We start from the raw sequence: 24,426 nt of genomic DNA, 5'->3' as shown, positions 1-24,426 counted from the left end.
TTGTGCGTGTGTGCAGTTGCTGCCTGTAGGGGGCGCACATATCTAGCACTTGTCAGCCTGGTTCCAGTAGCTTCCATTAATGTTTTGCCTCTTGCCAGCGGGCATCTCTTTGTCCATAGTCATGGTGACTTGGAATTCAGTGTTTACTGGGAGACTGAGATATGTGTCTAAGAAGAGGCTCCAGGTGCACTGTTTGTATGTTTGAGTGTAAGCACACAGGTTCTGATTGGTCTGAAAGAAGTTTCACCTCCAGGGTTAATGGTAGGCTGGCTGTCTCCAAGGAGAATAGGGGAGGGGGTGTAAAAGGAAATTCAAAGGCCACTTCGAAAGACTCAGGGATGAAGCAAGTGTGTACCCATCACTAAAGAAGCCTTCAGTACACCTGCATGATTATCATATATTTTTAAAAGACTGTAACCATACTCATTTTTAATTGTCTCACAGATTTCTTTTAGTGTTCTGTTATCATATGAGTGGCTGTACTGGGAATTCTTGTAAAGAGAATTGTTGCAAAGTTAGGGTGGACCCAGAGTCAGGTGGCATCTTCGAGTGGTGGCTCCAATAGACGGGGATTCAGAGAGAACATGCAAAGTCTGTGAGGCTCTCACTCCTAGCCCGCCCCTCCCAGGGCCTGGCTCAGAGGGCGGGGCCCAGGGGACATTCACTATGTCATCCTCCCTGTGAGTTTCCTTTGATTTTCCAACAAAGTGAAGAAGAGTCGAGGCATGGGACCAGCATTTCTGAAAAGAAAACTTAAGAAACACGTAGTCTACCTTCTAATAAGAAAAAAAGGAGGGGGTATTGAGAAACATGCCTTAGGGGAGTTAACTTCATGAAAAGGCCTCTGCTTGAAGGTTTTTGACTTGCTCCATGTCTTAATCGCCTTCCTGATAGGCTGTCCACCAGAGGCCACTGTTTTAACTGTGTCAATGCCGGGGCTAGCATCACGTTTTCAGAATTCGCAATGAGGCCAAAGCCTCGTCTTAGTCTTGGGAGGACGTCCTTTTCCCGTGCTGATGTCTTGATTTCTTTTCCCTTCCTTCCCGTTCTCTGCCTTTCCCTCTTCCTGCTCCCAGATTCCAGAGCTGCTGCTGGCGGACCGCACCCACGGGGAGATGATTCCTCATGAAGAGCCTGGATCCCCTACAGAAATCAAATGTGACTTTCCGTTTATCAGACTAAAACCAGAGCCAGCCAGCCAGTGAAGCAGTCACCGTGGAGGGGGGACGGCGAAAAATGAAATCCAACCAAGAGCGGAGCAACGAATGCCTGCCGCCCAAGAAGCGCGAGATCCCCGCCACCAGCCGGCCTTCGGAGGAGAAGGCGGCCGCCGTCCTGCCCAGCGACAACCACCGGGCGGAGGGCGTGGCATGGCTCCCGGGCACCCTCGGTGGCCGAGGCCACGGCCACGGGGGCGGAAGGCATGGCCCGGCGGCGGCGGCGGCGGCGGCGGCGGCGGCGGCGGCGGGGACCTCGGCGGAGCTTGGTTTACAACAGGGAATAGGTTTACACAAAGCGCTGCCCGCGGGCCTGGACTACTCCCCGCCCAGCGCGCCCAGGTCCGTGCCGGCCGCCACCACGCTGCCCGCGGCGTACCCTCCCCCGCAGTCCGGGACCCCGGTGTCGCCCGTGCAGTACGCGCACCTGCCGCACACGTTCCAGTTCATCGGGTCCTCCCAGTACGGCGGGCCCTACGCGGGGTTCATCCCCTCCCAGCTGATCTCCCCCACGGCCAGCCCCGCCACCAGCGCGGTGGCCTCCTCTGCCACCGGGGGCATCTCCACTCCATCCCAGCGCTCCCAGCTGGAGGCCTATTCCACCCTGCTGGCCAGCATGGGTGGCCTGAGCCACGCCTCGGGACACAAGGCTGAGCAGCAGCAGCAGCAGCAGCAGCAACAGCAACAGCACTTGGGCAGGACTCCAGGGCTCATGGCTCCGGGGTCCCCACCACCCGCCCCACAGAACCAGTATGTCCACATCGCCAGCTCCCCGCACAACGCAGCAGGGCGCACGGCCTCCCCGCCGGCCATCCCCGTCCACCTCCACCCCCACCAGACGATGATCCCACACGCCATCACCCTGGGGCCCTCCCCCCAGGTCCTAGTGCAATACACCGACTCCTCCGGCAGCCACTTTCTTCCTCGGGAGGCCACCAAGAAAGCCGCCGAGAGCAGCAGGCTGCAGCAGGCCATGCAGGCCAAGGAGATCCTCAACGGGGAGCTGGAGAAGGGCCGGCGCTACGGGCCCCCCACCTCGGCCGACCTGGGCTTGGGGAAGGCCGGCAGCAAGTCGGCGTCTCACCCCTACGAGTCCAGGCACGTGGTCATGCATCCCAGCCCCTCCGACTACGGGAGCCGGGACTCCTCGGGGGTCCGGGCCTCTGTGATGGTCCTGCCCAACAGCAACACCCCCGTCTCCGACCTGGACGTGCAGCAGCAGCAGGTCACGCACCGCGAGGCCTCCCCCTCCACCCTCAACGACAAAAGCGGCCTGCATTTAGGGAAGCCGGGGCACCGGTCCTACGCGCTCTCGCCCCAACAGGCCCTGGGCCCCGAAGGCGTGAAGGCCGCCGCTGTGGCCACGCTGTCCCCCCACACGGTCATTCAGACCACACACAGCGCCTCGGAGCCGCTCCCAGTGGGGCTGCCGGCCACCGCCTTCTACGCAGGGACCCAGCCGCCCGTCATCGGCTACCTGAGCGGCCAGCAGCAGGCCATCACCTACGCCGGCGGCCTGCCCCAGCACCTGGTCATCCCCGGCACCCAGCCCCTGCTCATCCCGGTGGGCGGCACCGACGTGGAGGGCGCGGGGGCCGCCTCTGCAATAGCCACGTCGTCGCCCCAGTTTGCAGCAGTGCCTCACACGTTCGTCTCCACCGCCCTCCCCAAGAGCGAGAACTTCGGCCCCCCCGAGGCCCTGGTCACCCAGGCTGCCTACCCGGCCATGGTGCAGGCCCAGATCCACCTGCCCGTGGTGCAGTCCCTGGCGTCCCCGGCCGCCGTGCCCCCGGCGCTGCCCCCCTACTTCATGAAAGGCTCCATCATCCAGCTGGCCAACGGGGAGCTGAAGAAGGTGGAGGACCTGAAGACGGAGGACTTCATTCAGAGCGCGGAGATCAGCAACGACCTGAAGATCGACTCCAGCACTGTGGAGAGGATCGAGGACAGCCACAGCCCGGGCATCGCAGTGATCCAGTTCGCCGTCGGGGAGCACCGGGCACAGGTAACGTTCACCCCGGTCCCGGGCGGGGACACACCCGCCACACACCTTCCTCACTTCCCGGCGAGATGAGTGAGTCTTCCGGGATGCAGACTCGGCCGTGCTCTGGGGAGAAGGAAAGGCTTTTGTTTATACCCAGACTTCAGTCTCTGAGTCTTCTCTAAGATTCTCGAAGGGAATTAGCCCTGGTGTCCCCAAGACACCTGCTGTTTGCAGTGATCTCACTTCCCTGCACCTGGAATGAGGCTAGTCAGGGCCCAACCTCAGGACAACTTAAGGAAGTCATCACTCGAGTTATGTTTTTGTTCTGGAGTTCAGGTGGGAACCTGACTGAGAAAGGCTGGGTTAAGGCCCTTCTAGAGGCCCATCTGCCTCTCTTTCCCTAACAGGAAGGGACACTGATGGCCAGGTAAGGGTATTAGATGCCCAGAGTCACCCACCATAGCTCACACCAACATCTGTGTTTTAAAATGCAGGTTTTATTCTTGGTCACGTGTGGCAAGGCCAAGAGGTGAGATAATGGCCATTGAAAACATAGTTTCTTATACTCCCAGGTCCCGAAAGGGGACGTGCCACACGGGGCAGCACGGGGAAGCACCAGGCTCAGTCAGGAGGCAGAGGGAGTGAGGAGAAAGGGGGGCAGCAACCTGGTTGTGGTTTCTGTGGGGAGGAGTGGGTGAGAGGATGAGTAGGTGTAGGAATGGCTGGTTTGAATAATTTTATAGTCGGCTCTTCTCCCAGTTGTCTAGTACCTGCTATGGGGTGCCTGGGGCAGGTGGGCAGTGCCAGGAGTCTGAGCCTTGCAGAGGAAGTGGCTGGGTGGTTTGCATGTGAGGGGTATGCTCCCAGCAGAGTTGATTGCTATCTGTAGGAATTAGCTAACCCCAGAGAGGCGATCCCGCCAGAGTCAGCAAGGCCTCCGGATATCAGAGCACCAGAACACAGAAAATAACAGGCAGCGTTCATATAACCCAAGAAGTCAGGGCTCTCCCAGGTGCTCTGCAAGGCTTGGGGTGAATAGGAACCCCAAGAGTCATGTGCAGCCAAGCTGACTCAGGTTAAAAACTAGAACTGGGATCAACTCTCCTATAATTTCCCTGGGCTACTTCAGTCTACCCTTTTCCAGGCTCTTAAATCTCTCGGATGCATTCATTCTGCAGCCCCTTATAGCAAACAGCAGCATCGCTGCCCAGGTTGATTGAGTCAGACAGGCCCCCATGGGAACTCTCCTGGCTGTAGAACCCACTATCTGGGGATGTTTCCATCAGGGACTTTGAAACTCTCCAATGTGACGGCACCTCCTTCAGATGTGTGTTGGAAAAGGGTCAAGGCTTAGCTGATACCGTGTTTCCCCGAAAATAAGACATCCTCCGAAAATAAGACCTAGCGCATGGAAAGATAAGACATCCCCTGAAAATAAGACCTAGCGCAACTTTGGGAGAAAAAATTAATATAAGACACTGTCTTATTTTCGGGGAAACAGAGCAGTTGGGACCTCTATAGAAAATAAAACAAACAAAAAAAGACAAACTAGCTAATGGTTTGAGTTGTTTTAAGTGTAATTTTAAAAGATCGAGTGAAGTGGAGGGAGGCCAATTTTCCAAAGTGTTTTCCAGAACTCCTTTTGAATGACCGGATGTGGGATCTTGCACAACAGCCGGGACCTGCCTTGCCAAGAGCGTTTAGCCCCAAATGCTTTTCTTTTTTTATGGTGAGATGTCACCGTGGGTTTAAGACTCTTTGGTAAGACCCACAAGAGATTTCCCAAAGTTCTGATTCAAAGAAAGAGCAAAAATCAAGATTATTTTTTTTTTTAAATGGCAACATTAGGTAGAACTCACTACCCATCTGTAGTTGCTGCTCACTCTGACCTTCCTACATGGATTGGGGTGGGTCCTCATAGGAAAAAGGCATTCTCTTCAGCAAAGCTGTCTTTTTAACAGCCCCCAGGTGAGGCATGGAAAATGAACAAGTATGAGAAGTAAATATGTTTTCCATGGTACTTTTTTTTTAATCCTTAAAGTGTTAGTGTGCACAGAAGTAGGAATGGAAAGAGGTGTGATTTTTGAAACCCGCTTGGCTCCTTACCAGCATCTCTTTCAACGTGAGAAGAAAGAGCCGCGCTCGCCGTGGGCCCGCTCCTCCGAGGCCCTGGCAGCCTCTCGCACCAGCGTTCACAGCCTCTTTAGGCTTCAAATGGGCCTGGCAGGTCTTGGAGAGGAAGCAAGCATCTCTCTGTGTATTCCCTGCTTGATACTTTGCAGAATGAACGCCTAAACGATAGAGAAATTGGCTTCCAGGCCAAGTCTCATTACCTTCCCGTAGCCAGACCACTAGTCTCTCTGCTGACAGCCAAGGTGCAAATTAGAAGGTGGAGTGTTTGTCACAGCCTGTTCGCGGGTCTGTCAGGAGGGCCCCTGTGCGGTCCGGCTGCATGCTGGGAAGGGCTTCTGCGAAGACCTGCGAGAGAGCTATTGTGGAAACAAGTGCAGGGCCCCGACACAGCCAGTGATTTGTCACTCTCCCGGGAGACTATCAGAAACAGGCTGACATCATCACCGTGAAAATACTCCCCCAGCAGGGCCTGCCTCAGTGACAGAGCATAGTCCTGGAGAGTCAGAGAGAGCTCAGGTCCAGCTTTAATTTACGTGCCCAGGACCGGGTGCTTCCCTCTGTGACCGGTGTCCCCTGGAGCTCTCTTCCCAGCCTGAGCATCAGTCCATGTCTTCCCTGCTGGCTAGAATCACTAACCCTGGCACCTACAGGGAGATTAGAATTGTGCAAATTGTTTACTTAATTAGCAAAATCACAGATTCGATTGGGGAAGTTGAAGGAGCAAGGCTGGTTTTTGTATAGTAGGTGGGTTTATGGCCTCAGGTATAAATCCTAACTGGTTGGAGGGCCTCAGGGAGGCAAGACCTTATAAAACCCATGCGGGATCCCGAGAAGGCCTTGTGGCACAGAGAAAGCCAGCCGGGAGTCCGAATGCGGGTCAGCTGCCAGACCAGTTGTTTTACCTCTCAGAGCTGCCATTTTTCTCATCTCAAATCATGTAGCTGACCCCTTCCACCTGGTGATGCCTGGGCCTCCTTGTTCTGTAATCCTCGGCTTTCCTTCCTGCCTGGCAAGACTGCCCTCATGAAATTGGCCGGCATCAGCACCAGAGCCAGGGGCCATGAGGGCACTGTCCCCATCCCTGGGGCTGGTCCTATGCGACAGGGCATTTCTGTGCACACCGGTGCCCACCCCAGGTGTTACCCCTTACTACCACAGGCGCTACAGGAAGCTTCTTTGGGCCACTCTTAGCGGCCAGTCTTAGTCCTTTTCAGGTGAAGTGCAGGTAGCACACTCCCTCCACCCCTGCTGGGAGGAGAGGGTCGCTGCTTCCATCCAGCCACACCCTCAGCCCTGGTGATTCTGCTTGGAAGCCCCAAGGGACAGTAGAATCCTTTCCCTTGGAGCTTCACTCCCAAATATAATCCACCTAATATTCTCCCAAGTTTGAGGCCATAGGTCTGTGGCAAGTCCCAGAAAGAATCCCAGGCAATAGGGGCTGGAGCATCGCCTGCCTGGGCGGGAAGCAGGTTGGGTGGAAGGAGAATGTGGGATCTGAAGCCAGAAAGACCTCTCAGTCCGATCTGTCCCGCACCACTCCATAGCGCCGGGGCCTTGTGCAAATATTTACATATAATTGCCCAAGTAATTTATCGTGCACATTCTACCCAAGCCTTCCATTCTTGGTTACATAGTGGGAATAATGTAAGAATTAAAGAAAATACATTCAAAGGAACCAGCACATTGTGTAGCACGTAGTAGGCCCTCAACCATGTTAGTGTCCCTGCTTTGCTTCACTTAAGTGACTATGGCCCTGAGGAGGGAAATGGTTAGCTTCTGAAAAAGAAAAGGCTCTGTGCTCTAAACAGAGTTTATGGAAGGAGAGAGAGTTTGGAAAAGCCCAGAAAGAAGGCTGAGTTTTCCCAATGAGCTGGGTTTACCCTGCCTGCGTTCCTGTGGCATGTTCCCATGACGGGCCCGGGAGCACGCATACAGCTACTTCTACATGTAGTGTACATGTGCTTTCCTGAGTGTGCACTGGACTGGAGGGATGGGTGTACGGTCCAGCCCTCCATGTCAGTACGAGGACCCAGGAGGTGACAGGGGCTCATGGGCCTCTCCTGCAGCATGCCCGCTAGGAGAGTCCCACCCAGGGTGGCCCCACCTGGGCGGGGGGACAGAGGGGGGCGGGTGTCCTTCAGTTTCCATCTGGCAGACAGTGTTCTGCATGTGAGCAGCCTCCTACCCCTCTGCCTCATGCTCCCCAGGCCTAAACTTTTCTGAAAAGTACACACACTTTGCTCAGAAGACTTGGAGTCGATCTTACTTGTAAAGTGCTCTGTGGTGAGACTTCTCTTGGGCTGCTTCTCTCCTAATTGCTGAGCTCCTTATGTTAGCGGGACTGTCTGTCGCATCCCAGATCCTCCTGGGGTGACTGCTTCCCTTTACCGCCTCGGCAGCTGCTTAATATTCAGTGCCACTTCCTTCTCCCAACTGTCCTGGTGTGTCTGTGTGTGTGCTGGTTCACTCATACAGCACGTTATAATGATGTGCTTACCGCACGTTTACTGATGGCTTTTCGTTCATCCCACTATTTTTTAATTTGACTGCTGTGTTCTGTGAGTCATCCAGGGTAGCGTTATGCAGTTAATGGATTAGCTGCTGCCTAAAAATAGCTGAAGCCCTCATGCAAGCAGCACATAAGCGGGTACAGCCTCTCGGCCTCCAAGGCAAGCCGACCTGCCAGCGTTTCACATGCAGAGCCTGCTGGGAGTGAGTCTTAATGACCAAAGAGAGGTAGTGGCTGCCCTGTGTTCGAAGCCCAGAGCCAAGCATGGCCCAGGTCCTGGCTGATCCTCCTCTGGGTTTTGACGCGGGAACGGCTCCAGCAGGGAAACTGGCACGCCACGTGGCTGTGGTGTGTGTGCCCCTCCCAAGGCAGATGGATGTATGTTCCCTAACTAGATGATCTCACATTTCTTTGTAGCTTTTTTAAAAATAAGCCTTAATTGTTCAGAGTAGTTAGTTCTAGGTTTACCAAAAAGAAAAAAAAAGATAAAAAAGAAAAAAGAAAAAAAGAAATGAGCAGAATGAACACAGAGTTCCCAGACAGTTTTCCCTATTAATGAAATCTTGCATTTGTGTAGCATATTTGTTACCGTGGATGAGCCACTATTGATATAGTGTCATTAACTAAAGTCCATAGTATACATTAGGTTTCATTCTTTGCGCTATACATTCTGTGGGCTTTGACAAATGTGTAATGTATTTTGTGTGATACTGTAGCCATGCATTAGGGTATCATACAAAATGGTTTCGCCACCCTAAAAGCCCTTTATGCGTACACTACCACCCCCACCCCAAGGCCCTGGCTCCCCTGGTTTTTACCTCGCTCTAGTTCTGCCTTCCCCAGAGTGGCATGTAACTGGACGCAGGCAGAATGTAGCCTTTTCAGGCTGTCCTCTTTCACTTGGCAATATTCATTGATGGTTCTACCATGTCTTTCTGTGGCTTTGGTAGCTCTTTTTTTTTTTTTTTTTTTTTTTTAGCACTGAATAAAGTTGTTATTCTTTATGCCACACTTTTTTTTTTTAATCTTCATCTGAGGATATATTCCCATTGATTTTGAGAGAGAGAGAGAGAGAGAGAGAGAGAGAGAGAGAGAGAGAGAGAGAGAGACTCCTTCCTGTATGCTCCATGACCTAGGATCAAACCCGCAACCCTTTGGTGTACGGGATGATTCTCCAACCAACTGAACCACCCGGCCAGGACCAAGACAAGCTTTTTTAAGCCCCAAGAGAGGAGAGCCACTGGGCGGAATCTGTGTGTGGAGAGCTGCCCTGGTGGCTTGCTGAGCAGGTCCTACGGGCCTCCCAGCTGTGGGGGCCCTGGGAGCCATGTGATGATGTGCGGGAAGCACCAGCTTATGGCTTGGGATTCGTGTTTGGAGGCCCCCAGCACCAGCGTGGGGCTTATGAGCAAGCCGGAAACACCCGCCTCGGACTGAGTCAGGCCTGCACTATCCTGATTAACAACCGGAAACAACACTCACAGAGGTCCTCCACTCAGCTGAAGACATATGACTATTTTCATTAATAATTTTTCAACATTGCTATAAGTGGGTCTCTTGCTGAGTCCTTTAGTCCTTGTTTGAGGGTTTTCTGAGGTTCTTGATGTTGAGAATGTAGTCATGCAAACTGGCCTTCGAGGAAAGCAGGCTGGCTTCTCTTCAGGTAAAGCACGACCAAGAATGCCACTTTTAGCCCAGCCGGCATGGCTCAGTGGTCGAGCATTGACCTATGAGCTAGAACACATGTGTCAAACACAAGGCCCGAGGGCCAAATCCGTCCCGCCAGGCCTTGCAATGTGGCCCGCACCGGGCTGTCATCACTGCACTCCACTGCGTTTCCATCACAATGACAGTTTATGACTGTTCAGTAAACCATTTGGCCCGCGATTTAGGCTGGATTTTAGATTTTGGCCCCTTCTCTGATTGAGTTCGACACCCCTAAGCTAGAAGGTCACGGTTGGATTCCCGGTCAGGGCACATGCCCGGGTTGTGGGCTTGATCCTTAGTATGGGGCGTGCAGGAGGCAGCCGATCAATGGTTCTCTCTCATCATTGATATTTCTATCTCTCTCTTCCTCTGCCTTCCTCTCTGAAATCAATAAAAATATATATTTAAAAAAAAAAAAAAAGAATGTCACTTGCAGACAAAGTTCGGAACTCCCAATCTAATAGCTGCACGGGACGCGGACACCCACTGAAACCGCTCCGGAGCTGCCGTGGCTCCAGGACCAGGCAGAGTCGGCACATTTGGGAGAGTACCAAGCAAAATGTTTTGTCAGATGCCCTTCACATTTGTGAAAACAAGGACTCCTGTTAAGGAAATAGGAGGCAAATTTAAGCAGCAGACGTTTTGTGTTCTTTATATCTTGTTTTTGGTGCTATGCACATATGTGTGTATATAGACAGCACCCATCTAAGATCGAAACATTCCAACAGCATAAATATGTGTTTATACATACAGTGTTTAAATACAATAGCTATTGACGGAGGAGTTAAAGGAATTGTATTGCACTTACTCACAGAAGAGCAAAGAATGATCATAAAATCCAATCATTAGCCAGACCAGGACTGTGATATTGAATAAATTATTATTGGCCCAGCTCTGTTGCTTGCTTGTCCTGGTTCCTCCATTTGAACAGAAGGTGGAGGTGATGGGTTTAGTTTAGAGGGTTGCTTTAGGGGCCTGGAGAGAGGAAGGCAGACTTCTCCTAGGAGCAGAAATGAGCACATGGGGTGCCTGCGGCAGCAGGAGGGGGCAGGGAGGCGGGAGGAGGGTGAAAGGTGATCTGCCCCTAAAAGGGAAGTCCTACCAGGATGAGAGGCAGTGGGGCCTCCAGCAGACATAAGGACAAAGGCTATTCATGCTCACATCTTATCCTACGACTGCCTAACTAACGTATTTGGAAAAAGATACATTTATGGATGAAAAAGATGGGCCTTGTGGAGCTGCCAGGAGTTATGTAACGTCCTTTGGTTTTTATATGGTGCTGCCCTCAGGAATGTGTGTTCATTGGGGTTTAAGCAGAGACCGTTTGAACCCCCACAAGGTCATAAAATGAGTGGTTATTAGCACAGCTGAAATAACAAAGAGGAGCCTCAAGAGTGGAGAGAAAAGGACCAAAGTTGGATGCTATGAGGTCATGATGAACTCAGTGTCTGACAGGGAAGCGCTGAGGGAGGCCACTAAGGCTCAGCCCAGAAAGCTGCCTGTGAGTGGCGAGCCAGCCCCCAGGAAGGCGCTGCCCGCTCCCCGCTCCCCGGAGAGGACTGGTCACCACCCAGTTTAGTCCTCGCTGCAAAGAAGCAGGGACAGCCAGCACCTCAGCATCTAAACATTGACCTCTGTTGGCCAATTGTGCCATTGCAGAGCTTTTGCAAATAGAAGGCAAACACGGAACTAGTTATTCATTGACAGTTAATGAAGTCACACGGAGGGATTTTTCTGTCGAAGTACTATATATATATTATGTCTGTCTTCTTGAAATTCCCTTAGGATGAGCCTCACCTACCTCCAAGCACACAGTCAGTGCTGATGGGTGCTGCATTGGGCATGCTCAGTACAAAGCTGATTACCTAGTTTCATGTTTGCCTCCCATCTGTGAAAACACTGCAAGGCATGCACCTATTACAGGCCAGAAAGCACCCTAGACTCCGGGCACAGAAAGATGAGCGGAACGGACAATATCTCCACCTTTGTGGAGCATATAGTCTTGTGGGAGTTTGGAGAAAGAGGTGAAACAAATAGCATGAGTAAAAAAAAAAAATGTATCAAATGATGGTAAGTGCCCTGGGGGAGGAGGGAGGGGAGAAGAGAGGGCAGGAAAGCTAGGGATGGGGTATTGTTATTTCAAGCACAGTGGTCAGCAAAGCTCTGAGAAGGGCATTGGAAGGCGACAGTGCACAGGGCAGACAGGATTCCAACTGCAGGGACTAATGTGGACACAGACGCAGAGGTGCAGTGCAGGTAAAGGTCCAGCAGGAGACTGGTCACGGGGGTGCAGTGCGGAGGGGGCATGCAGACCACAGCTTGTGCATGGCGCTTGTTCTCCCAGTGAGAGGGAGCTGGCTTGGCCAGGACAGGGGCAGTAGAGTCAGTGAGACGTGGTCTCATTCTAGGAAAATTTGGAAGAGAGGACAGACAGGATTGCTTTGTGATTTGATGAGTGTAGTATGAAAGAGCTGAGTCAGAAGTGACTCTTGGCCTTGAATGACTTGAATAATGGAAGTGCCATTCATGGAGATGAGAAGAGCATAAGAGGTGCCAGTGGGCAGGGGCATACAAGAAGTCCATTTTGGACACATTGCATTTGCGTTACCAGTAGGTATCCACGTGGGCATCATGCGATAACATGGTGGCCATATCCAGGTGTGCCTTGTGAAGTTACCTGTTTTGCATACATGTTCTGCCTTCCCACTGAAGCAAAAGCTAGATCTTAAACAATAGGTTCCCTTCTGCAGTCCCTCACATTTAGCAGGTACTCAGTGTAGTTACTGAACTTTATCACAACTACAAAACCTGGAGTGGGAACACTTGATCAACAACATTGGAAGCTCTCAGCACCATTGGGGTGACCTGCGTGGGTCTCAAATTCAAGGAACTCACAGACTCACTGTTCCGATTTAAAGTAACATCATGTCATGGAATCTCTCCAAATCTGTTTCATGTCCAACACAGCAATGAGAGCATGTTTTGAGGTAGATAAGTCCTCTCCAAGGGACTTTTAGACAGACAGACCTAACTACATATACTCTTGCTGAAAAATCTTTCCCTATGGTTTCTTCATTAACTGTTAATGATCAGTTAATCTTTAGGAATGTTTATGTCCTTCTGATAAACCTAATTATGAAATACACAGATTGGTTACGAATACTTTATTAGTTTGCTTATCTGAGATATGTACAAGGAGAGTTTAACTTTCACCAAAGAAAGGGAAAAAACTTATTTTAGTTGACATATGTGCAGACCCCAAAAAAGTACATTTTCTAAATAAATAATTCAGGAGGAAAATGTCTGAGGATAAATATTAGCGAGGATGAATAATCAGTGAGGAGAAAAAATAGCATTTGGCATGAGCTATCCAGTGCACTGTTTACAACAATCACATTGTCTGAATAATCTTTCTCTCCTGGTTTGTGTAGACTCGCGTGAGGCTGTGTGTGTGGCAACTTTTCCAGAATTTAGGAGGAAGGGACCAAAGACAAGCCTTGGAAGTGGTGGAGTATATTTTCCCAAACCTACCCAAGTTAAAATGAATTCCATTATCATCAGCTCTTTTTAGTGCATATCTTCAATATTCTCTTCCTCATCATTTTTCTTTCATGAATTGTTAGGTAGGCTGTTCAAGCTACAGGCGACCTCGTGGTACTTAATTCTAAGACCTGCCTTGGGAGTGTCAAGATGAGGGAGTAATGAAGGGCTTTCAAATGCCCCAAAACATTATGGAGTATATAATTGGAAGTATATGCATCTACATCACAGCCTTTGGAATAATGAATAGTGTTACTTGTTATAAAGGCCTTGAAAACATTACTTCTTGGTGAGTCTGTAGATACTGGGTAACATGTAAAAGTCTCAGGTAGACTTATCTATGAATATGAGTAGACATTGTTTTTAGAACATGGAATATTGGCTGCTCTGAGGAGTGTGTACAGTCTAGTAGGTATTAAGCTTTCTGTCAGCAAGGAGACAGACTGCCCCTATCAGGGGATCATCCAGGAACATGCAAAGCCAAATATGTTTGCACATGGGGCTTCCAGTATTATGAATGTCACATGACCTCTGACAGCTGTTAGGCAGGGATAAGCAAACAGTGAGTCTGGTAGATTCTTCGGAGATATTTACACTTGATAACTTTGTTTTTATGACTTGGAAATATAGTTTAAAAAATCCCCACTTGAAGAAGGATTGGTTCCTCTGCTCAGTATGTGATGTTGATGGCTCTAAGAGGTTTGGGGCAGGATTTATGGGGCCAGCTTCAGGGTGGCCCTCCCACTTGGAACTCAGTGGCCATCCCCATCTGATACTATAACTGGTGTGATTTTTCATATGTATATGCAGATATATGTGTGTGACGTATAAATGTAGATCTATAATTGAATAGCAGCCTCATCACACATTTACATGGAGAGACTAGAATTGTATGTGTAGGTGTAAGGCCAACACTATTTCACAATTTTCTGTACCATGAAACAAACCATGAGCTCCTGCCCTTGGGATCCTGTTTATTTCAAGTGACATTCACCACTGTTGGGGACAGTAGGAATGTCAAGTTCATCTCTCTCAGTGGTATTGTATCTCTGTTCATAGAGGCAGAGATCGGGAGCACAGGAAAAAAGAAAATGGGTTGGGAGGCCACAGAGATTAGATTAAATCCCAATTCCATCAATTTCACAGCTGTGACATTAGGCAACCGATTTAATCTTTCTGAGGCTGTAATTATAGTTCCCTATTTTTAAATTAGAACAACAATGCTTTTTTCACTAGTATATTGTTAGCATTAAACAAAAGGCTTTTTGTCAAGTAGGTACTCAAAAAATGTTTGCTTTCTTTACATTTTAAAATATCCCAGAACTATGCCGTTTCCCCCAGATGATATTCACATTTATATGGGCTCATGCTCACACACTACAGTAATAGGCATGCATTCTGCTAGCCTCGAGTTTGGCATGCTTGGCGTACGTAGATGAACCAGGTACTTGAGATGTTTATATCACATTGACCCTCTCCCAACAGTGTTCTCCCTCAAACCTCCCCCAACTCTACCTGCCGTTCAGGTCCTGGTTGAAAGCCCTCCCCACTGACTCTAACCCTTGCTGATTCTGCTTCCCCTAAATTCCTGGGGTACACATTAATTTATCCAATAAACATGAAGCCTCAACTGTGTGCCAGGTACCCTTTTAGGAGCCAGAGGTACCGTGATTAACACACAGAGCACACATGACTCTGACCCACATCAGCCCTGTCACACAGGAGAAGAGCCTTGTCCAGTGAGCTAATCAGGCACAAGGCCGGCGCCTTGCTCAGTGCTGAACATTCCGATGTTCTTTCATCCTTGGGGGTCGATTGACTTGTTTTCACAGAGACCAGGCATAGAGCTGATACTCAGTAAAATGGTATTGTGAGTGCAGAAGGGACTTTTACCCTGGCATCTGCCCAGCATCTGCCTACGGTAAGTATGATACAAGGACACCAGAAAATTAAGAGCCTCACTCGTGTGTGTGTCAGTGGAGGAGATTTGTGGAACTGACTTGTTTTGTGCCATTCAGCTTCTGTACTGCACGTGTGTGAAACAGAACCCGAATAAAACGTTTTTCACTTATTTCCTGTCTGTCTTCCCCTTCTCTGTCTCTCACTGTCCCGCAGGTCAGCGTGGAGGTTTTGGTAGAGTACCCTTTTTTTGTGTTTGGACAGGGCTGGTCGTCCTGCTGTCCAGAGCGAACCAGCCAGCTCTTCGACCTGCCGTGTTCCAAGCTCTCCGTGGGGGATGTCTGCATCTCGCTGACCCTCAAGAGCCTGAAGAACGGCTCGGTGAAGAAGGGCCAGCCCGTAGACCCCGCCAGCGTCCTGCTGAAGCACGCCAAGGCCGAGGCCCTCGCGGGCGGCAGGCACCGGTACGCGGAGCAGGAGAACGGCCTCCACCAGGGCGGCGCCCCGATGCTCCCCGAAAACGGGGAACTGAAGTTTCCGGAGAAGATGGGGTTGCCCACAGCGCCCTTGCCCCCAAAAATAGAACCCGGCAAGCCCGCGGCCACCGCGAGGAAGAGGAGGTGGTCGGCGCCGGAGAGCCGCAAACTGGAGAAGTCGGAAGACGAGCCGCCCTTGACTCTGCCCAGGCCCTCTCTAATTCCTCAGGAGGTTAAGATCTGCATCGAGGGCCGGTCCAACGTGGGCAAGTAGCGGCTGCGGCGGCGGCAGCGTGGGGGAAAGGAGCCCGGCCCTCCCTTTATCATTTATATCCAGATTACTGTACTGTAGGCTGAATAACACAGTATTTACATGGTATCCTCTTCCTTTAGGTTTCTGTTATGACCTTGTCGATAGAGTTGCAGCCGGTGTTGCGCAGGAGACGGTGCATATGCTTTTTTCCACGCGTGTCTGTCCGCGGGCGCCTGGTGGGGATGAATGGGGCTTTAGCTGCCTTTCCCAGCAGCGCGGGGAGCATCCGCTGGGCACTGACTGCTGCTGGTTTCGGGAGGAAGTTAGCGAGAAGGGGATTGCAGGGGTGTGTGTGTGAGTGTTGGGGGGGAAGGGGCGGGGCAGGGAGCAGGGGTGCCACAGCACGCGAGGGTCTTCTTCTCTCCGCCTCCCCCTGCCTCACGTTCTCAGCACGGGGCTGGAGCTCCAGAGACGCGTCCTCAGGAGGTCTCCTGTACAAAAGAAATATCAGGAACCCAGCCTCAGGGCATCCTTGAGAGGATGGAAAGCTAACCCTGTAAAAGAACATTATTCCCCCCCAACCCCCAACATATTTTACAATAAAAGCAACTTTTAATCATAGAGATATGTATTTCCCCCTATGGGGCCTGACTGCACTGATTTTTTTTTTTTTTTTTCCTAAGAGCAACTGCCACACGTGGGATTTCGTTTCTGCTTCGCTAGTCCAGTGCTGCCTCGGGGTGTCTGGTGGGCAGGCCGCCCCTGCTGCAGGGCTCCCTGAGGGTGCGGGGCGGCGGGGCCCACCCTGGTCCTGTGCAGTGTTAGGAAAACCAATCAGGTGGTCGCGTTGACTTCCTCCCAAGAGGCAGAGGGAGCTGCCCTTCAGAGAGCTGCGGAAGCTCTTCACCGTGGGTTTGCAAATCTTTTTGTCTTTTAACTCTAGTACTGTTTATAGTTCATGGCTATGGACAACTCGGGTGCCACTTTTTTTTCAGATTCCAGTGTGACGTGAGGAATTGAATTTTGAAGATGAGCATATCTATTGCTATCTCTAAGCACTTAAAATGCTGTTCACACTTTATTACCAAGCATCTTGGTCTAGCATTCAACAAGTACTGTATCTCACTTTAAAGTCTTTGGGAAGAAGAAAAAAACAAAAAAACTAAGTTGCTATCTTTTTTTGACACTGTAACTGCATTTCAGTTCTGCAGAGTTTCTCACGTCAAGATATTGACAGTTTCAATGTGGTTTAAAAGGATGAATGTGAATCATGAACCAGTTATGTGACAATGAATGACCACCCAGTGCAGCCTGGCGGGAAGGCACTTTCACTTTGATGTTTGAGAAGGGATTAAAGGCATATGCAGAGCTGGCAGAGAAACCGAGAGAAAAGGGATGGAAAAAAGAATACTCATTTTTGTCCAGTGTTTTTTTCTTTTTATGACGAACTTTTTAAAGAACCTTGCGATTTGCACATCTTGAGTTCATAATTTGTGTGATATTCCTGCAGTTTTTATCCAATAACATTGTGGGATAGGTTTGGGGGACTGAACGAGCATAAATAAATGTAGCAGAATTTCTTTCTAACCTGCCTAAACTCTAGGCCATTTTATAAAGTTATGTTCCTTTCAAAATTTATTTTGGTCTTTCTACCACATCTGTCACAAAAACCAGGTCTTTGGCAGGACAACTCTGAAATTTTCTTCAGATTCATTGAGAGAGTTATCCATAGAGACATTTATATATGTGAGCAAATTTTTTTTAAAAACCTCATTGTTGTTGTTACTGTTTTTTCAGAATGACTTTTTTTTTTTTCATCTGAAATCAAATCAAGATTTGGTGTTTGGTACAAACCCAGAAAGGTATTTCAGAATTTAAACCTTTCATTCCCAGAGAAGTGAAATATTGTTTGTGGGTTATCAGTTTGCATCTCAAAGTGCTTTTAAAAAAAAAGTTTTATAAGTAGGAAGAAATTTTTAATATTCGTACTTGGAATGGCTGCAGCTAATCTGAACAAAAACTTCTGATTTTCCTGTTCTCATTGAGAAATAATACTTTTCCCATTTCACAAATTTAAGAAGTCCTATTTCAACCCACATTTTGGCTATCTAGTGTTCCTGCACATTTTGTCCTCACCAGGACTAATGAGCTTATAAACCATTTTCTGGAATGTACCAAAAACATTTGAATAGGTATAGAATAGCTAGAGCCGGTCCTTGACTCCGAATTTCACCACCCTTCCTGCATGCTCGCAGAGAGCTGGGTGGGCCCATTCTCGCAGTCATAATGCTCCTTTAGTGCTGTATTTTTTTAAAGCGTTTCTGTCCAGAGAACTTGCTTAATCTTCCATATATTCTGCTCAGGGCACTTGCAATTACTAGGTTTTATTTTTCTTTTTCTTTTATAACCTTTGGTGGCAAGAGGAATACGGGGCTGCCACATCGACTTTGTCCTCATTGGCGCCACTCACGTGGACTCAGAAAGACACACACCACCATTTGGCTTACTTCGAGCATGGAACTAACTGGACCCACACCACCAACACTGAAGTGGGAAAATATACATGGTTGGAGCAATAGGAATGTCGTCATCATTTTTGTGCTTCTATTTCAGGTATAGGAATTATAAGAGGATTGGTTCTTTCTCAGCATTGTCCCATTTCGCTCTCCTGCTTTTTCAGCATGTGCAATACTTTCCACGCCAATAGAATCTGATCCGTGTGCTCTAGTTAAAGCTCACACCCTTTTGGCTTTCTCCTTGTTTGGAGGGGAGGAGCTGAAAGGGGAGAGCCCCCCCCCCCCCCCTGCTGCAAGCTCCCCCTGCTGCTGTGGATGCTGAGTGCTGGGCGGGAGCCTTCAGGAGCCCAGGTGTCTGTCGCCATGTTGCAGAAAGATCAAGCAAAGGAGATCTAGGGGACCAGCTGCGGTACCGCTGTCACCACGATGAATAGTGAATGTGGAGTGTGTAGAGGAAGGAGGCAGAGTCATTTCTAAGGCGAACGCTGGAGCCATAGAGCCAGCATCAACCCATTTTCCACACCCTTTCCCGCAAGGGGGCAGGCCCCTCCTCAGGTCTGTGTCCTTGAGACTTTGAGCTGTGCCTCTGAGCCCGCAGGAAGTGACATGTGTGTGAACTGTGAGCGGCTGTGGAGGGGCCACCTGCCAGCACCGCTCACTCTCCTCTGTGGCAGCTTTCTCTTCGAATAGGAAGAACATCCAGGGGACAGGGAGCCGCCTCCTGTTTGCAGACCTTGCTGAAGGGAGGCTCCCAGAGCAGCCTTTGCCACCACTCCTGTGTAGCAGACCTGGCAGCGATAGGCGTAGACATTCTCCAGTGCCCTGCAGCTCACGAGAATCAGCCTTGTGCCTCTGTACCCTGTCCACTTTGCAATATTTGCTGACACTGTATTTAGTTCTTTCTTTCCTGTTTCCCACTTTTAAACTAATAACAGCAGGCCTTTTTGCATTTACAATGGAACACAATCACCAAGAAATTAGGGTGAAAAAGAAAAAAAAAAATATATATATATATATATATAATAAGAAACCAACAAACAAGAACCTCTCTTTCTAGGGATTTCTAAATGCAGAAAATGACTGTTCCTTCGAATGTTTAACTTGAGAATTATTTCAGTTTGTCTGGGCCACACTGGGTTGCAGATAAAGAGATGGGTGCCACTTACCTCAAACCTTTTGAAGTGGAAATCCAAATTGCATTTTCATTGGGACTTTCAGGATAATTTCCTATGTCAATCAACTTTTTTTTTTGTTTTGTTTTCCCCAACTCGCCCCGTTTGGTGTGGGATGATTTGATTTTCTTCACTGCTGTCGTTGATGCCTCTCTTAACTCTGCATTGTGACCCTCTGTGTTTTGTTGGGTGAGTGTGTTGGGTTGCCCCCGCAGGAAGTGGCAGCAGCTTCCCCCCTCCCCTTTCCCCCAGGAAAGCTGCGGAACCTTTCACACCTCTTACTCAGGGACGGGCTGGCGTGTGTGTGGCACACTGATGTGCCCGGAGCAGCACTTTGACTGCTCTGGAGTAGGGCTGTACAACTTCGAGGAATGTTTGGATTTCCTGCACCTTGTGGATTACTCCTTAGATCCTGCATAGATTGCAATATGATGCTGCATGTTTGTGAGGAACAGCAGCTCCTAGTAATCATAAATCCACTCTTTGCACATAGTTTGATCTTTACTGAAATATGTTGCCAAAATTTCTTTTTGTTGTTGTAGCTTTGGAACTTTTTGTTGTTGTTTTTTTTTTAAGGAAACAATTGACAATACCCTTTAACATCTGTGACTACTAAGGAAACCTATTTCTTTCATAGAAAAATCTCAATGCTTTCAAAGACACTAATGCCACGCAATTTGGGTGAAGAAGCAGAGCTCTTGGGATAGAAGGCCAGGCTTTTTGAGCTGTGTTGGTTGCCATGGCGACCGTTTCATGTACCACAAGCAGCTCAACAAACTGTGGCCTGTTCTCCCCTAACCCTTTGCACTTCCTGTTTTCTGGTCACCGTGACGATTCCAGGTGACAACAGGGCCGCCCGTCTCCCTGGCCCGACCCAGCTTCTTTGGTGGATATGAAAGAAAAGGGAATTATGCTTTTTGTATTCTTTAGAGTGGAGTGAAGGTCTTTGCTTCCACTTTTGTGTTTTCAACCCAGAATTTCTGAAATGGAGAATTTAAGACATCAAGTAATAACTATACAGAGAATATACTTTTTATAAAGCACATGCATATGCTATTGTGTTGGGTTGGTTTCCTCTTTTCCACGGACAGTGTTGTGTTTCTGTTGATAGGGAAACTCCAAACGATTTGCACACCTCTACTCTGGAGCCGAGACTTCTACAGAGATGACCTCGCTTCAAATGTTACTTACTGATGGGATCTTTTCTTGTAGCACTAGACCTTGTGGGAATTTCCTTTTTTTTTTTTTTTTTTTTCTTCCTTCTTTATAATGTACACCTAACCTGAGAAGCTGAAGAAAAGAAATTTTTGAGGCACTCACTTTGAGGAGTACAGGTAATGTTTTAAAAAAAAAAAAATTGCACAAAAGAAAAATGAATGTCGAAACGATTCATTCAGTGTTTGAAAAATATGGATCTGTTGAAACAATGAGTTTCATACCTTGTTTGTAAAAAAAAAAAAAAAAAAGAAGAAGCATAAAGGTTGAAAGTTACATGTTTTTCTTTGTATATAGAAATCCGTTGTGTCTAAATGATCAGCTGTGTATGGTTACGGCCTGGAAGAATTATTGCGTCAAAGGCTCTTCAACTATTACCTATGCTTCGTTTCTGTTTTCGTTACATAGAGCCCTCCTTCTAAGAGAGGGCAACTCTGCATTCTGCAGTTTGAGAATACTGTTCATTCCTGTGCTGAAAGTACTTCTCTGAGCTCCCTTCTTAGTTTAAACTCTTAAGCCAATGCAGCTCCTTTTCCTTCAGAAATGATATTTTGACATTTTCAGCACTTCCTGTTCCAATAAACCCAAAGAATATAATCCTGAACAAGAAGTGTTTGTAACAAGGGATCCTAGCTACCAATAAAACAGGACTCATTGTGAGGACAAAAAAATAAATAAAAAAATGTTCGGCCTTCTTCCCCCCCACACCTCATTTAAATGGGGGGGAGGCAAAACACGAAATCCAATTCAAACGCCTCGTTTCACTTCAGTTAAACTTTTTCTTTATATTGAGGCCAAAATAAACGTGGGACAACTTCTTAGAAAAGTCGTATCCTGTCCAAAAACCAAGCCAGCCAGCGGATACTGGACAGCTGTGGGGATATTGAGCAAACCCACCTACAGTTCTTACCTGCAGAAGCTCAGCTGCCCTCTTGCTGTTAATGGCAACATTTCTGGGAGCTGACGTTCACTTGTACCATGGCAGGAGGGAATTGGTGGCCTCCGTGTTTCAATTTCTTGTGTCCTCTTGACTTGTATACAAACGGTTCAGCTATATTAAAATTAAGTGCATTTGGCCAATAGGTAGTATCTATATAATAACAGTCTCTAAGAATTTCCGTAACTTTTCTTAACCTGAAAGGACTCGAGTCTTCCACTGCAGATAATTGGAGACTTTGCCCAAGTTTTCTTTCCCTTTAGTTTGTTCGTTTACTGTCTGGATGGCCAACGAGCCTGTCTCCTTTTCCATGGCCGGTCTGAAGACCTGTGTGGGAAGCATTGTTTACAGTCATCTTCGCTGAGACTGTTCTCTGGACTATCAGGGCTGAGGCGACGCTACCTTGGAGCTATTGTCTTTTAAAAAGCAGGTACCAAGCAGCCAGGTGCGTAGGTTTCCTCTGGTTCTCACATGAACCACCTGCTCTTAAGGTATGATTTGGCCCAGGAGTGGGACAGACCCTTCAGTCCGTGACCATTCGATGTGACACCTGTGCGTTGGGTTCTGTGCATACTGCCCTTTCGGCCTTGGGGGGAGGTTTCCTCATCCCCGGCCACCACTGCTCACCTGTAGATCCAAATCGGTGTCAGCTGACGGGAGGTTTCAGGACAGTCCCGGTCTCCGTGGTGGCCTTCAGTGACCACAGTGTCCTCACTTCTAGCCAGTGGGGTCCCGGCCCAGAGCCATCTCTGAAATCCGTTCCTCTGGATGTGTTACTATCTGATCATTCAAACTTCCAGCCGTATGCCTCCCACCGGCCAAGGGAAAGGAGATGCCAGAACGGTGGGCACTATCAGACTGACATGGCCAGTACAGAGGAAAACTAGGGAAGGAGTGATGATTTGCACCTTATCGAAAAGAAAATATTACGTGCATACATAGTTAAGAGCTTTTATTGTGACAGGAGAACTTTTTTCCATATGCGTGCATACTCTCTGTAATTCCAGTGTAAAATATTGTACTTGCACTAGCTTTTTTAAAACAAATATTAAAAAAAAAGGAAGAATTCATATTCTATTTTCTAATCGTGGTGTGTCTATTTGTAGGATACACTCGAGTCTGTTTATTGAATTTTATGGTCCCTTTCTTTGATGGTGCTTGCAGGTTTTCTAGGTAGAAATTATTTCATTATTATAATAAAACAATGTTTGATTCAAAATTTGAACAAAATTGTTTTAAATAAATTGTCTGTATACCAGTACAAGTTTATTGTTTCAGTATACTCGTACTAATAAAAATAACAGTGCCAATTGCAAACGTGTCCTTGCCTTGTGTCAGGTCCTGGAGGACCGTGGAGGCGGAGGCAACTGGGAGTTCCTCCTCCCTTACCCATGGGGGTGGGGGTGGGGTTGGGGGGGGTGACATCGTCTTTGCCTGTACGAGGGTGTGGGGAGGAGAGGTCGTGATGAGTTTCTGGGACAAAAGGCACACTTCCGCATCTGATGCTGTGCCTTGTTCTGTTCCCGTTTATTGCTCCTGTCTGAATTCCACTGTTTACAAGAGAGAATTGTTTCTAAACAGCTTTTGGCAGCTTGGTGTGCTCACGTAGCATCATGGACACATTCTGTACAGTTTCACTGTAAACTGGCTAATGGTCTGAAGGCACAGTTCACTGTAGTTAAAATGTTTCCTGTAGTTATGCCTGTTAGAAATGCAACATGTGGTAGTTGGAGGGGTGGTACAGGGAGGTCACTTGTTTGTCTTAAGCTGTTGCCCCAGAAAGTGGGTCCTCAAGGAGCGGTGACTTTCAGTGACCTTTGCCAGCTGCTTGCGTGACGATGACCTCCCAGCTGGGAGGCCCTGCAGAGGTGGAGGAGAACTCGGGGTCCAGGGAGCCCAGGGAGGGAGGGCAACTCTGCTATCTTCCTGGTTAGGTGTTTGGGAGACATCTCACCAGGATGTACTCTCGGGACTCACGGGAGGCCAATGCGTGGTGTATGTCGGGGTGTGGCAGAACGTGCACTGAGCCGACAGTGAGGGGGTGAGCCTCGCAGCCTGATAGGAAGCGCTGCCCGGTCCCTCCTCCTCCAGGGCAGTTTGGGTGGCCGTGCTGTGCGCTGGGGCACGTGAGGGGCAGCAGTCTGAACCGCTGCCTGCCCTGTTTTATTTTTTTAACATATTTTATTGATTTTTTACAGAGAGGAAGAGAGAGGGATAGAGTTAGAAACATCGATGAGAGAGAAACATCGACCAGCTGCCTCCTGCACACTCCCCACTGGGGATGTGCCTGCAACCAAGGTACATGCCCTTGACCGGAATCGAACCTGGGATCTTTCAGTCCACAGGCTGACGCTCTATCCACTGAGCCAAACCGTTTCAGCTTCCTGCCCCGTTTTAATGGTAGATGCTAATGGCTCTGACAAGTTTGGGGTCTGATGGCTGTGAGTCTACCTGGACTGATCTCTCTGATTAAGAAAAAGCCTTTGCTTCCCCGCTGCAGCCGGGGGGCCTGGCCACCGTTAAGCACACAACGGGACCCCGAGACGGACAGGTCGGCACCCAGTTTCCCAGCTCTTTCCCTTGTAACCCAGTTACCGCTGCCCGAAGGCCTGCACTCAGGCAACAGGGCTGCTTCCATCTGTGTCCCACATGCACCTAGTTTGTGGGCGGCTCCCCTCCCCCCATTCCTGTTGGAGGCAGAGATGAACTGGCTACCAAGTGGGTGCCTTAGAGTCACTGCAAATTGTGCAGCCTCTGCTTCCAGATGACCCAGCAGAGTGTGTGGTTTTTCCTATAACTCAGTTTTCACATCCCTAAAAACCTGAGCAAGGGACCTGCCTTCAGTTGGTTGGTGCAATGAAAGAGCCA

The 24,426-nt window shown here is 48.9% G+C and overlaps 1 protein-coding gene across 10 annotated transcripts in view; it reads left to right on the top strand.

Moving 5' to 3' along the window:
* Positions 1-22,875, top strand: part of ATXN1 (ataxin 1) — a 419,543-nt gene extending 396,668 nt beyond the window's left edge. For 9 of the 10 annotated variants that reach the window (XM_036448062.2, XM_036448065.2, XM_036448059.2 and 6 more), the window contains 2 exons: positions 1,077-3,222; positions 15,206-22,875. In XM_036448062.2, coding sequence (XP_036303955.1) covers positions 1,237-3,222; positions 15,206-15,739 — 2,520 coding nt within the window. In that variant the 5' untranslated portion in view covers positions 1,077-1,236 and the 3' untranslated portion in view covers positions 15,740-22,875. The remainder of the gene's footprint in view (positions 1-1,076; positions 3,223-15,205) is intronic. The other variant, XM_036448068.2, reaches the window with a different exon arrangement.
* The last annotated feature ends 1,551 nt before the right edge of the window (positions 22,876-24,426 follow it).

The sequence above is a fragment of the Pipistrellus kuhlii genome, unplaced genomic scaffold (genome assembly GCF_014108245.1).
Source record: "Pipistrellus kuhlii isolate mPipKuh1 unplaced genomic scaffold, mPipKuh1.p scaffold_m20_p_2, whole genome shotgun sequence".
Lineage (NCBI taxonomy): Eukaryota > Metazoa > Chordata > Mammalia > Chiroptera > Vespertilionidae > Pipistrellus > Pipistrellus kuhlii.
Note: the sequence above shows the minus strand (reverse complement) of the source record. Positions and strands in the feature narration are given on the sequence as shown.